Below are 13,190 nucleotides of genomic sequence, written 5' to 3'. Positions count from 1 at the left end.
ACTGGAAGGTGTGCGAGTTGATGAGCAGGCAATATCCCACCTGGGCCAAAGGCTTTGAAGGCACGTGTCACACAGCTGTCTATAAACAGTATTTTAATATTTGTATAAATAGACCACAGTATTACCAAAAACTGCAACAATAGATCCTGGAAAGCATCTGCAAACCCGTGCACACGGCCCGCCCGGGGCGGCAGGGACCCTGGGCTGGCCTCGGTGGCCGGCAGCTGAGGAATGCTCCAAGGCCCGCACCGGCACTCTGAACGAGGCCCGTGCACAGCGGCCGCGCGGCTCCCCGCCCCTGCTGTTGACCTCTTTATTACAAAAATAATGTCAGCAGGCAGTGGCCGGAGTCCTGGCAACTCTGGGGAGCGGGTGGAGGAGCCGGGGGCAGCGCTCGGCCGCCCTATCTCTGCACGTGCCGGACGAAGGCTTGCACCAGCTGGATGAGCGGCTCCTGGCTCTCGGGGCTGGCCTTGGAGCCGGAGGTGGACCTGCCCTGCGGTGAGGGCAGGACGCCAGTAGCAGGGGAGCTGGGAGCCCCGCGGCGGAAGTAGCGCGAGAGGCTGGACAGCAGCGTGCTCTGTGAAAGAAGGTGGCGGATGAGACCTGGCCCCTCGGCCGCACCCACAGGCTCCTCCCCGGCCGGCCCACCCATATCAGCAGCACCCAGCCCTCCGGCCGGCCCACCCATACCAGCTCGGAGCTGAGCTCCTGCTTCATGCGCTGCTTGTCCCGAGGGTGCACAGCCGGGTCCCGCAGGTACCGCACTGCCTGGGAGATGAGCAGGTAGAAGCAGTTCTCCATGGTGAACACCAGGAGGGACCTGGGGAACAGTGCCGTTAGAGGGCGGCGCTGCTGGGAGCAGGCGAGCGCCCAGGGCGCCCCCGCCCGTTCCGAGTCCCCCAGGCGGCCTTACTTTAACGTCCTGGTCCCCTCTGCCTGTGTGCTGAGCCCCACGGCCTGGGGGAGGGGCTCCTTCTTCTTGTCCAGCTGGAGGAAGACAAGCCAGCAGTGAATCACAGCACAGCGCCGGCCGCTGCCCGAGTGCAGCCCACCGCAGCCCCTCACCAGCCCTCACGAGCAGGCCCAAGCCACGGAGGGAGCGGGCGGGGGGCGGCGACAGCTCCCAGCTCACCTCCCCCAGCATGTTGAGGGCCACGTTCACCGTGGCCAGAAGGGTCCCGAAGGAGGGGGCCACTTCGGAGTCGAAGGTGGGAGTGGTGAAACTCAGGGCGAACAGGAAGTTGTACTCCGCAAGATCCAGCGACTGTGAGAAAGAACAGCCACTCTAGCAGCTGGCTGGGTGCCGGGACCCCGCGGAGCGCAGCAGCGCCGTCCACGCGCGGGCCAGCACCTGGTCCAGCAGGATCTGGCAGACGTCGGGGGTGAAGTGGCGCAGGGCCGCCAGCGTCCTGCTGAGGATCTTGAGGAGGCCGTACTGGACCGTGTGCAGCGCCCGCTGCTCCGTGGCCTCTGTGTCGGCGGCGGGCTGCTTGGACAAGGGGCACGAGGGGGCAGCAGTGGAGGCAGTGGGTGGCCGCTGCACTCGGGGAGCAACAGCCGGGGGAATGCCATCCCCATTTTTGTTCTGGGGAGAAAGAAGTGGTCAGAGCCCAGCGAGCCAGGGGAGGCACCCAGGAGACGACGGGGGCGGGAGGGGGGTGGTGTGCTGTTACCTGCAGGTAGTGCTGCAGCATCTTGCGGCTGTGCAGGAGCGAAGTGCAGGCCTGGCACAGGTAGCCGAGGTTTACCTAGGACACGGTGGGCAGGGGTCTAGGACACGGGGGGCAGGGGTCTAGGACACGGGGGCAGGTGTGTGTGTGACACAGGCAGCCGAGGTTTACCTAGGACACACGTGGGGGCAGGGGTGTGTGTGTGTGTGTGTGTGTGTGTGTGACACAGGCAGCCAAGGTTTACCTAGGACACGCGGGGAGCAGGGGTGTGGGTGTGTGTGTGTGTGTGTGTGACACAGGCAGCCGAGGTTTACCTAGGACACACGCGGGGGCAGGGGTGTGCGTGTGCGTGTGTGCACACACGTGTGTGTAGGATTCTCTGGCTGCAGACACAGTCAACCAAGGAGACTGAAGGGACACACATCTCTCAGCCCCTCCGTGCCCCAGGCCACCTCCGTGCTAGCTGACAGCCCCTCTGCAGACCCCGGCACCAGGGTTCAAGGCAGGACTGGCTCCCTGGACTGAGGGAGCAGAGACCACCGCCCCCATTTTACCAAGGAACAAAGGCTCAGAGAGCAGCAGTGACCTGGCCAGCCTCCCACAGCCAGCAAGTGCCGGAAGGCCCTGTCCTCTTCCTGCTCGGAGTCCCGCCCCAGACCTGTTCCTCAGGTCTGAGTCCAGGTCTGGCCAACACGGCCCCTGTTCAGAAGCGACCCAGCTGCCCTGCACTGTGGGGGGAGTCCAGCCAGAGGAGAACAAGAAAGCAACAGCAAGAAACCAAATCCTGTGTGCCCCAAGCCAAAGACCCACAGTCCAGGAATGGCCTGCAGTTCACTAGAGGGGCCCTGGGAGCACCCACCGCCTCCCGGCCCCTTGAACAAGCCGCATCCGAGAGCCCACCTGGACGTCACGCATAAGCTGCGGCAGGTGGAAGTGCCACTCCTTCATGAAGCTGGACAGCTGCAGGATGAAGCCCACGGTGTGGTCCGCCTCCTCCAGGCAGGCCAGGCTCTGCACCGTCCTTACTGCATTGAGGCACTGGGAGCAGAGGACGCCAGGGAAGGAGGGGAGGGCTCAGGGCCTGGCAGCACGAGCTTTCGGTCTGAGCTGACCTGCACCAGCCCCTTGCTGGGCATCCCTGACAGCCAGCAGTGTCAGGGCACCTCAGCGTGAAGGCACCACAACCAGCACGCCAGCCCGCAGCGAGGCCACGCCCACCACGCCCCTGGATGGCTGCGTCTCACCCTGAGCCCTGAGCCCGGGAGGCTGGCAGCCCCTCACCTGCAAGGTCCGCTCCTGGTGGACACCTACAAAGTCCAGAGCCTCCGTCAGGAAGTTGTAGCGCAGAGTCTTAAGCAGTCGCTCCATCAAAGACATGGACAGGCGATAGACCCCCGGCCAGGAGGGGGCATCCAGTGACTTCCGAGAGGCGCTGGGTGCCTAGGACAAACAGCAGCAAGCTCAGGCCACGGTGCCCAGCTGCTGGGAGAACACCTGGATCACGCACAGCTACTGCTGGCACACAGCAGGGCCAGAAGTGGTCCAACGCCAGTGGACGCAGGACCCTGGGTTCCAGACTCAGGCCTGCACTAACCAGCTGTGTGAACCTGGGCGTGTCTGCCCTGCTCTGGCCCGCCCACGTTTCCTCTACAGGGAGACTGGGCTGCAAGACCAAACACTTCCCTCGGACGCACATGAGGGGTTCGAGTGACGCCCGCTCCTGGGATGCGGAGCTGCCTGTTGAATAAAGGAAGCAAGGCTCCAGAGTGCTGGGTGCTGAGGTTGCACCGAGCTCCTGCCGCCCCGGCCCTTCTCCTGGCCATGCCGGGGTGCGGTGGCGGAGGAGTCATGGTTACACACGGTGCCCTTGGGAGGAAGCAGAGACAACAGCTGCCCTGGCTGAAGCCTGGCCCTGGGGACCTGTCTGCAGTCTGGTGGGCACCCCTATGCCTGGAACAGGAAGAACCTTTCTCAAAGCCGGTGCAGGGTGAACAGCAGGTCCTGTTAGGAACCACGTTTCTCTTACAAGACACCTGCTAGGGACTGGGACGAAGGGCACTCAACAAGCCACGCAGAGAACAGCAACTTGGAGGGCAGATGGAGGCACCCGGGTGGGGGAACACAGACGGTCAGGCCAAGAGCGTCTCGAGTGACCGGCACTCACCTGGCCCGAGCCATTCGTGCTGAGCTGGTACACACTCAGGAGAGGCAAACAAATGCTCTGCGTGATGCCAGCTCCAGCCACTGCTGCGGCTCCCTGGGAGGGAACGAGAGTAAGACGGAGCCTGACCCCGACCCCTCCCTCCCCACGAAGCAGTCTGCAGCCACCTGGCCCAGAGACGGGGGAGCTCCTGGGCAGGTTCCTCCTGCCCTCAGGCCGCCGCCTACCTGCTGAGTGCGAGCCAGGGTGAGGAGCAGGTGCAAGGAAGCCTCTGTGAAGTGCAGGTTCTGCTTCATGCGCAGGCTCACCTCCAGGGTGGTGAGGAGGGTGGGCAGGACGGGGAGCCTGCGCGTCACCTGCAGCCAGGAGTCCCCGTCCTCATCCACCTCACACAGTTCCTTGGCCAGGTGCAGACCCAGCACACACACCTGCTGGAACCAAGGAGTGCACGTGGGTGAAGGAGGGAAGGAGGAGGGTCACTCTGGCCTGGCTGCCCAAGACCCCTGTGGTCACCTCTCAGCAGCTCTCTCCCAGAGTGAGCATGCGCTACACGACCAGGAGCTGCCTCTGTCTCCCACTCCCACTCCCCCCGCTCCGCCTTCAAGCGTCGGCAGTGCCGTCTGTCTGCATCTGGACACTGCCCAATCCTGCATGTGGAATCTGAGTGGCCTCAGCTCACGCTGCAGAACTGCAACCGCACTCCCCAAGCTGCCCTTAGACCAGCGGCACCTGCTCAGTTCCGACCACGGCCCTGGACCCTAGCGCACACGTTCACCCATCCAGTCCCCAGGAGTGCAGCCTCCTCTGATCCCGACCCCCAGGGAAGCTGCTCAGCTCCTCCTGTAGCTGCCGCCTCTACCGACCCCTAAGTCACCACTGAAACGGCCCCTGTTCCTCCCCAAGTCACAAGATCCTGCGAGATCCTAGCCTGTCTCCCTGTGCCTGTCCTGGGGGCATTTCCTCCCCAGTCTCCACCAACACCTGCTCCGAGGCTGTGAAGTGACTTAGCTCCCCCGCTCAGGGGTCACCCCAGGGCCAGACACAGAGGGCGGCCGGTCTGCGGGGACACGCGCGCTCACCCCGTCACGCTGGTCCTTGTGCCGGGGCCGAGAGCAGTCGTCGGTCTCCATGCTGTCCTTGTCTTCTGTGGCACTGCCTGCGGCCAGGCTGTGGCGGGTCTGGTCGAGGAGGGCGATCACCTCGTCCTGGAGGGTCTCACAGACGCTCAGCACCAGCTGGGAGTACTGGGGGATGTCACTGACTGCAGAGCAGACGGGGAGGGCACTGTCAGCGCACAGGTCACCTCCCGTCGCACAGCAAGGCTTCCTTTCCAGCCAGAGACGGAACTACAGCAGGTGCACAGGTCACTGCCCCGTGTTGCAGGAGGAAACGGGCTGGGGTGGGGGGCAAATGAGCCTTCTTGAGGCAGGAATCCCAAGACTGAAAACTCCCAAGTCACAGGATACCCATGTGGCCCCCGCTAGAGGAGGCCCACCAGGCTGGCTGCCGCCGCGGCCCCCGCTAACCCTCACCGCGCATCTCCTTCATCTGCAGCGCGGTGATGAACGCGGAGAACACCTTGGCCTTGGTCTTCTCCATCAGCCGCGGATCTGCCTGCAGCACTCCCTCCAGGACCTCCGTCAAGGGCCCGAGGATTCCATCCACAGGACCTAGCTCGCTAAGACAAAGTCAGGGGGGCTGAGGTGGGGAGCAACACGCCCTGCTGCACCCGGGACGCCCCAGTGAGCCCTGGCCCGTGTGTGCGCTCTGCTCCCCTCTCCTCCATCGAAGCTCGCACACTTCACAGCCACCTCCTCCCCCGGGAAAGGCAAAGCTCCAGACCACGCGGTAAGCAAGGACTGGGGCAGCGCTGGCTTCAGCCGCCTCTCCTGGCGCGAGGCTCACCTCTTCCACTGGCGCAGGAGGATGAGCAGCAGGGTGCACATCATGGAGCCGAGGCGCAGGCAGTTCACCGAAGCTGGAACCAGGAGCTGGGGGGACGGCAGACGAGTTAGGGCAGCGGTGGGGAACATCTGGCCCTGCCGAGGCAACTGCAGGTAGGACTCAAAATCCAATCCATCTATAGCAGGCTAATGTTTACACTGACGATTCTGTATGGCCTGTGAATGATGATGTTACAGATATCCAAGAGGCGGCCAGCACTGGGGTGTAGCGGGTAAGTCGCCACCTGCAGTGCCGGCATCCCACATGGGCGCCAGTTTGAGTCCCGGCTACTCCACTTCCAATCCAGCTACTATGGCCTGGGAAAGCAGTGAAAGATGGCCCAAGTCCTTGGGCCTCTGCACCCACATGGGAGACCTGGAAGAAGCTCTTAGCTCCAGGTTTCAAATCAGTCCAGCTCTGGCCGCTGTGGCTGTCTGGGGAGTAAACCAGCAGATGGATTTAATTTAAAAAAAAAAAAAAAAAAAAAAATCCAAGAGGCCCTTGGCAGAACAAAGCCCCCGTCCCCGACTGGAGCTAAAAGGATGGCTGCCTGTAGGCAGACAGTGGGAAGGCTGGGCGCCGGGCACAGGGCACCGTCGGCCTCGTGCTCTCCTCCGGCAGAGAGCTCACAGGGACGGACGCACTTACTAAGGCTTTAGTGCCATTGAGCACGTCCAGAAAGAGCTGGCGACGCACTCCAGAGTCGGTCAGATGCATTATGTCTGCCTGCAAAGCAAAAGAGGAAAGTTTAGTTGGGACAATTTCCCAGACTTCAGAAGCCAAGCAATTCAGGGGCACTGGCTGTCTCCCTAATTGAAATGGGACTGGAGACTCTGCTATTTCTCTGTCCATCAAAGGCCTGGTCAGGTCCACCTCTGGGTCCTCCCTCTGTGTGGACCCTTCAAAGGCTTCCCAGCGCCTGGGAAATGCAAGCCCACCTGTGCAACCTGCCCAGGACCCCGAGATCCTGTCCTACTGGCTCCTGCCTCTTCTGACACCCCTCCTTCCTCCCTCCTGAACACACCCTGCTCTCTTCCACCTCTGGGCCTCTGGGCCTGCAATTCCACCTCCTCTGTGACTCTCCCCTGGAATGCTTCTTCCCACACAAGTATTAGATGGGACTCCCCTCCGTCTGAGAGGGTTTCTCTGGCTGCCTGCTCCTGTCTGACATGTTCCCTGCACAGCGTCTGGATTTGAAACAAGTAGTTTCACAATTTGAAACCGTAGTTTTTAACTGTGACTTTGTTTGCAATGCACCTCCCTCACAGGCTACTCTCCACAAGACGAAACCTATGATTACTTGAAGGAGAGAAAGAGATTCCCACTGTTGGCTCACTCCCAACGCCTGCATTAACCCAGGGCTAGGCCAGCTTGAAGCCAGGCCCCAAACACGGGAGCTATCGTGAGCTGCCCTCCCAGGGTGCACATTAGCAAAGCTGGATCGGAACCAGAGCCAGGGCTCGTACCAGGCACTCCAATATGAAGCATGGGCACCATAACCACCACACCAAATGTCATTGAATGAATGAATGAATGAATGAATAATATTCTGGATTTAACCAGCTAGATTTCCTAGGGGAAAGAGAATGGTGGGAGTTCCTGAGTCACAACTCAAGAAGCTGCCTGAAGTGCCTCTGAAGCAGGTGACACAGTTTACACCCTGAGGAGTCTATTAAGTGCGAGACTGTGCACTCACCCACGCCTTCGAGGTTCCGTGCATTGAGTGTGGGAGCAGTCTGGACAGTCTCACAGAAGGTATTAAGAGACGCCTGGATCTACAACCAACTTGTCTTTTACAAAAAAGCTAAAATCAGCCCCTGGAGCAAGGACGTCTCTTCCACAAACGGTGCTGGGAAGGCTGGATCTCCACATGCAGAAGTGTGGAGCAGGACCCCTACCTCACACCTCACACAAAATCCACTCAACACAGACTCGAGACCTAAATCTAAGACCCCACACCATCAAATTATTAGAAAACATTGAGGAAACCCTGCAAGACATTGGCAAAGAGTTCTTGGAAAAGACTCCAGAGACACAGGCAACCAAAGTCGAAACTGACAAATGGGATGACATCAAATTGAGAGGCCTCTGCACTGCAGAAGAAGCACTCAGAAAAGTGAAGAGGCAACCGACAGAATGGGAGAAAATACTTGCAAAATATGCAACTGATGAAGGATTAATAACCAGAACATATAAAGAAACCAAGAACTTCAACAACAAAGCAAACAACCCAGTGAAGAAATGGGCAAAGGACTTAAGCAGGCATTTTTCAAAAGAAGAAATCCAAATGGCCAACAGAGACGTGAAAAAATGTTCAGGATCACTAGCCATCAGGGAAATGCACATCAAAACCACAGTAAGGTTTCACCTCAACCCCAGTAGAATGACTTTCATACAGAAATCTGTAACAAACAACAAATGCTGGCGAGGAAGTGAGGAAAAGCTATCCCAATCCACTGTTGGTGGGGATGTAAAATGGTACAGCAACTGTGGAAGACAGTATGGAGACACCTCAGAAATCTGGATACATATCTACCATATGACCCAGCCATCCCACTCCTGGGAATTTACCCAAGAGAAATGAAATCTGCATATGAAAGAGTTACATGTTTACTGCAGCTCAATGCACAATAGCTAAAATATCAACCTAAATGTCCATCAACTGAAGACTGGATAAAGAAATTATGGGCACAGCACGGGGTTGTAGTTCCGGTTGCTCCTCTTCCTGTCCAGCTCTCTGCTGTGGCCCAGGAGGGCAGTGGAGGATGACCCAAGTGCTTGGGCCCCTGCACCCACATGGGAGACCAGGAAGAGGCACCTGGCTCCTGGATTCGGATCAGCACAGCTCTGGCCATTGTGACCATTTGGGGGGTGAACCATCGGATGGAAGACCTTTCTCTCTGTCTGTCTCTGTCTATAACTCTACCTGTCAAATAAATAAATAAAATAAAATAAAATAAATTATGGGATATGTACACCATGGAATTCTAAACAGCAATTAAAAAAAAAAAAAGAAATGCTATTGTTTACAACAAAATGAATTAAACTGGAAAACATCATACTTAGTGAAATAAGCCAGCCCCTAAAGGACAAATCCCCTATGTTCTCCCTGATCTGTGATAACTAATAGAACACCTAAAAGGTAATCTATCTACAGAAGTGAAATCAACACTTCGAGATGCAATGACTTTGAACAGCCCTTGTCTCAACTGCTGCAGAAGAGTTTTTCATAAACTCTGTTGAACTCTTTACTTAGAGTTAATTATTTACTTTGAGTTAACTGAATTGAAAATGGATCTTAGTAAAAAATAAGACTGCAAATAGGGGACAGAGGAGGAAGAGGGGTGGGAGTGTGGGTGGGAAGGTGGGTGTGGTGGGAGGAATCACTATATCCCTAAAGTTGTATTTATGAAAAGCATGAAGTTTGAATTTTTTAAATGAAAGATTTCTGGGGCGTGGAGGGGTGGGGAGGAAGAGCTGCCTGGAACACGGAGGACCTACCGAGCTGAAGTTGTTAGCAAAGTCAAGACATTGAACTGGATCCCCCAAGGAAGAGCAGTTGACGCCAAGTTCTTACAACCCAGCACGATGGTGGCAAACCACCCAAAATGCCAGCAAGAATGCACACTCTTCCCAAATGGTATAGCTTTCTCTCTTTTCTACTCTCAGCAGACACACAGTGGCGTTGAGACCATGGCCCTGTTCTTCTCAAAGACCTGGAAGTGCAGTGGCCAAAACCAATGAAAACAATGCTGTCTTGTAGCTACGGGGCACACACTGCAAGCCAAGCAGGCAGCTGCGTGAGTGGCAGGCGAAGTGAGAGTGCACCTCAGACGTCCAAGGCCCAAAGGTTGCTAAGGAGGCCGTCGTGGGTGTCCGCGGGATTTTAAATTACATCTCTTGTTGGAGCCAACACCCTTCAAACACCCCAGATAAGCCCAACCTCTTGACACAGAATCAGTAACATTTTGGCTCTCAGGGCAAATCCTGGTTCTTTATCTCAAGGCATATCTGGCAGGCATCTCACCACGTCACTGCTAAGACCCCAAGCTGCAGACTCGCCCGAGGGGAGGCTTACGTGACTGGTGGCGATGATGAGCAGCATCCGCCAGGCAGACACCAGCATCTGGTACTCCAGGAAGCAGGTGCAGCTGCTGCCCTCCGTCTCTGCCGTGTGAACCGCCAAGGACTTGACGTACCCTGACCAGTAGGCAAAGCGTTCCTCACCGGCAAACTTCTTGAGTATATCTTTTAATGACTGGTCTAAGGAACCCCTGTGATGTCAAGAAGAAACAAAACCCCCAGGTAAGACATGACAGCAGCTGGGAATCTGACGGGCACAGACCCTTGCTGAGGCAGGGAGAACCACCTCACATGGGCTTAAAGGCAGACGGCTCCGGATCACCTCCAGGGTGTGGGGGTCACACTTCTCGCTCAACATAATGGGTTAGGCTGAGGCCTTTCCAGGATTCCTCCGCCATGAAATCCCGGTCACATGGAGCTTGCGCCACCATAACTCTTTCTGACAATTATAAATGCCATCAGTGGACTGGCCAGGGACACGGCTCACTGGCCCTCCATAAATGGCTCCAAACCAACTCTCTCCTCTGCCCTGGCTCACAGCCACACACCCAGTGGTAGGCCACTACCATCTCCCCCACCCCCAACCTTTACTGAAAATCTCACACGGGGAGAGGACTCACTTAACTACATAGTATATCTCCAAGCAAATTATCTTCATGATTAAGGCACAGGTCTCCAGGACGCTGGGCTGTGGAGGGGAGAGCAGAACAGACAGCAGTCACACGCAGAAACCTCTTCCCGGGGGCCCCCACCCTGCAGGAGGGCAGGGCCCCAAGACGTGGGAACAGGCAAGTGCACGCCCTATCGAATGTGAACAGGCAGGAGCATCAGGGCCACACGGCCCCAAGACAGGGGAGAAGCCCGGAGCCATCCACCCAGAACAGGGCAGGCCACCTTCCCAAAACAAGACAGCAAAGGGGAAGGAAGCAGGCCCTGCCCGGAGAAGGAAGTTTCTGGTGAAGAAAACGCTCCGGTGTAACTGGGGCAGGTACCACTTTCTGCACTGCAGCCCAGCCCAACCTTTCCGCCCAGAGACTGGCAGCAACCGCCCGCCCACCACTGCGGCTCACCTCAGACGTCTCCGAGGGAGGAGGCAGGGTTCCAAACAGTGGGCTTGTCAAATTTTCCCAAAACTTGGGCCTAGGAGGAAAACACATTGTGGAAACCAGATTCTTGCTCTCCCATGGTCTACACTTTGCAAGATTTTCTCTCTCTGCCTCTCCTCTCTGTATAACTCAGACTTTTAAATAAATAAATAAATCTTAAAAGGGCGGGGGCTTTGATGCAGTCAGGAGAAGGCAGGAACACACACACAGCTGAACCTTAGAGAGGATGCTTACTGGCATCAAGATCTCAAGAAGTGTAACACTCCCCCACATGCACTTCCATGCACGTTGCCAGAGCACCATCCTAGGAGACCCCTGAGGTACCCCAACCACTGCAGCTGAGGACAGTGAGGCCATGCCCAGAGCGGGACGTACTTGGTTCTGAGGACCAGCATGGCGCTGTCCCGGCGGTCCTGCCACAGGGCGTGCAGGAAGGCCACAGCAGCACGATGCAGCAGGGGTGGGCACCAGTACCGGTCCTGCTGCTGGGTGTCAATCAGCTCCAGCACCGAGTGCAGGCAGCTCCAGACCCCAAGGCTGAACTCCTGCAAGGGGAGAGGGGGCGTTCACAGCCGCGCTCCGGGACCACCCCCAGCCCGTCTGCAGCGGCGGGGGGCCTCACCTTGGAGCCGTCACCGCCGTCCTTCACCTCCAGGCTGAGAAACAGCTCGATGAGGCCCGGCTGAGTCTCCACTGCGACCGTGAGGAACTCCAGGATCATGACTTTGATGCGCATGTCCTCCACTCTGCTCTGCAGCCGCGTCAGGAAGGCATCGCGAATGGCGGCTGCGTCGTTGCCCAGGCACGCGTACACGGACATCGGCGCCACCTGGTGGGGACCGACACACAGCCTTAGAGCTGGTTCAGAAAAGCCTCCACACTGGAGAGCAGAGAAGATGACAGAGCTCCAGACAGACACAAGGCTTTGCGTGAAAAGGGACATCACCTTGAAGAGCAGCGCAAGGTACTCCAAATTCATCACAGACATAGCAACCAACGTAAGAAGGCACTCAACTCCTCTCACGGTTAAATAAATACAAACTCAGCAAGAAACTGTTTTGTGTATTAGACTGACTGGCAAGATCAAAAACCTGATGCAGCCATCATGGCAAGGATGTACAACTTGGTATCGGACAATATCTTCTGGAGGGCAATCTGCAGACATCTAATAAAAAGTTGAATGCCACCTATCCCTGTCCCTTAGGAGATGTAAAGTTCCCAAGTTCCATGCAGCACTGCTTATGCTGGAAGACAGAGAGCAGCTCAACTACGTCAGCAGCACTACTTCCACAGCAGCCAGCCAGCACTACGAGGAATGAGGCAGCCGCCAGTACGCCACCTGGGAAGCCCGCAACACAGCAGTCTGTGAGGCGGGCCAGTCGCGGACGCCACATACAGCAGAAGCCCGCGTTTGTAAAGAGCAACAGTGCATACCCAGGCACCTTTACTTAGTATACACACACCGATAAAAAGTGATGGGGGCAATGTGTACCAACCTGCCCGCGGGGCTTCTTGGAACAAGGCAACACAAGGTACCTTAGTTTGCTATGTTATATTAATCTGTAACATTTAAGTAAATATAACGAACATGTATGCCTTTGTAAATCAAAAGAGAAAAACACTTCTATAAACACACATGGTTCAGGGTGGGCGGGTGCTACGTCATTTTGATAGTCAGACACACCCGAGTTAGCCGCAGCTTCTCGTGGGCAAGGGCCTGAGAAATCTAAAGCACAAGGAAGCCTTCCTGAGCCCTGCTTGCTCAGTGGGGCCCTACCGTGGCCAGACGTTTCAGCAGCTGAATGGCAAGACGTGGCAGAGCAGGGTCATGTTTGTGGTAGATGTACTTGGCCAGCACAGCAATGAGGTTGTTCCCATGAGCACCTGAAGACGCACAGGACACAGGTTAGATACTGGGGTGCCGCTCTTCCCAGAAGTCCACTCAGGGAGGGGATTCACCCTTAAGGACTAGGGCCACAGTGAACCGAGGAGCAAAGGGACAGTCAGGATTTGAGAGTCAATGTTGCGGCCATTTGGGAAGTGAACCAGATGACCACAACAGCTGGGGCTGAGCCAGGAGCTTCCTCCAGGTTTCTCGATGTGGGTGCAGGGGCCCAAACATTTGGGCCATCCTCTGCTGCTTTCCCAGGTGCATTAGCAGGGAGCTGGATAGTAAGTGGAATGGCCGGGACTCAAGCTGGCACCCATCTGATATGCTGGCAC

General features: G+C 57.1%; 1 protein-coding gene across 10 annotated transcripts in view; it reads right to left on the bottom strand.

Annotated features, from left to right (window-relative positions):
- Positions 1-76: 76 nt before the first annotated feature.
- NUP188 (nucleoporin 188) overlaps positions 77-13,190 on the bottom strand; it is a 52,510-nt gene continuing 39,396 nt past the window's right edge. For 3 of the 10 annotated variants that reach the window (XM_051838506.3, XM_070057642.2, XM_089320933.1), the window contains 20 exons: positions 12,745-12,851; positions 11,590-11,796; positions 11,343-11,512; positions 10,932-11,001; positions 10,482-10,549; positions 9,857-10,052; positions 6,427-6,504; positions 5,740-5,825; positions 5,367-5,512; positions 4,914-5,095; positions 4,062-4,265; positions 3,838-3,930; positions 2,955-3,113; positions 2,574-2,711; positions 1,677-1,751; positions 1,355-1,588; positions 1,136-1,267; positions 917-990; positions 694-823; positions 77-580 (listed from right to left, as the gene is read on the bottom strand). In XM_051838506.3, coding sequence (XP_051694466.3) covers positions 404-580; positions 694-823; positions 917-990; positions 1,136-1,267; positions 1,355-1,588; positions 1,677-1,751; positions 2,574-2,711; positions 2,955-3,113; positions 3,838-3,930; positions 4,062-4,265; positions 4,914-5,095; positions 5,367-5,512; positions 5,740-5,825; positions 6,427-6,504; positions 9,857-10,052; positions 10,482-10,549; positions 10,932-11,001; positions 11,343-11,512; positions 11,590-11,796; positions 12,745-12,851 — 2,726 coding nt within the window. In that variant the 3' untranslated portion in view covers positions 77-403. Of the gene's footprint in view, positions 581-693; positions 824-916; positions 991-1,135; positions 1,268-1,354; positions 1,589-1,676; positions 2,712-2,954; positions 3,114-3,837; positions 3,931-4,061; positions 4,266-4,913; positions 5,096-5,366; positions 5,513-5,739; positions 5,826-6,426; positions 6,505-9,856; positions 10,053-10,152; positions 10,301-10,481; positions 10,550-10,931; positions 11,002-11,342; positions 11,513-11,589; positions 11,797-12,744; positions 12,852-13,190 lie in introns of those variants that run through there. The other 7 variants (XM_051838508.3, XM_089320947.1, XR_016225798.1 and 4 more) reach the window with 6 other exon arrangements.

The sequence above is a fragment of the Oryctolagus cuniculus genome, chromosome 1 (assembly GCF_051225735.1).
Source record: "Oryctolagus cuniculus isolate XC-2025 breed Fujian yellow rabbit chromosome 1, ASM5122573v1, whole genome shotgun sequence".
NCBI classification, from domain to species: Eukaryota; Metazoa; Chordata; class Mammalia; order Lagomorpha; family Leporidae; genus Oryctolagus; species Oryctolagus cuniculus.
Note: the sequence above shows the minus strand (reverse complement) of the source record. Positions and strands in the feature narration are given on the sequence as shown.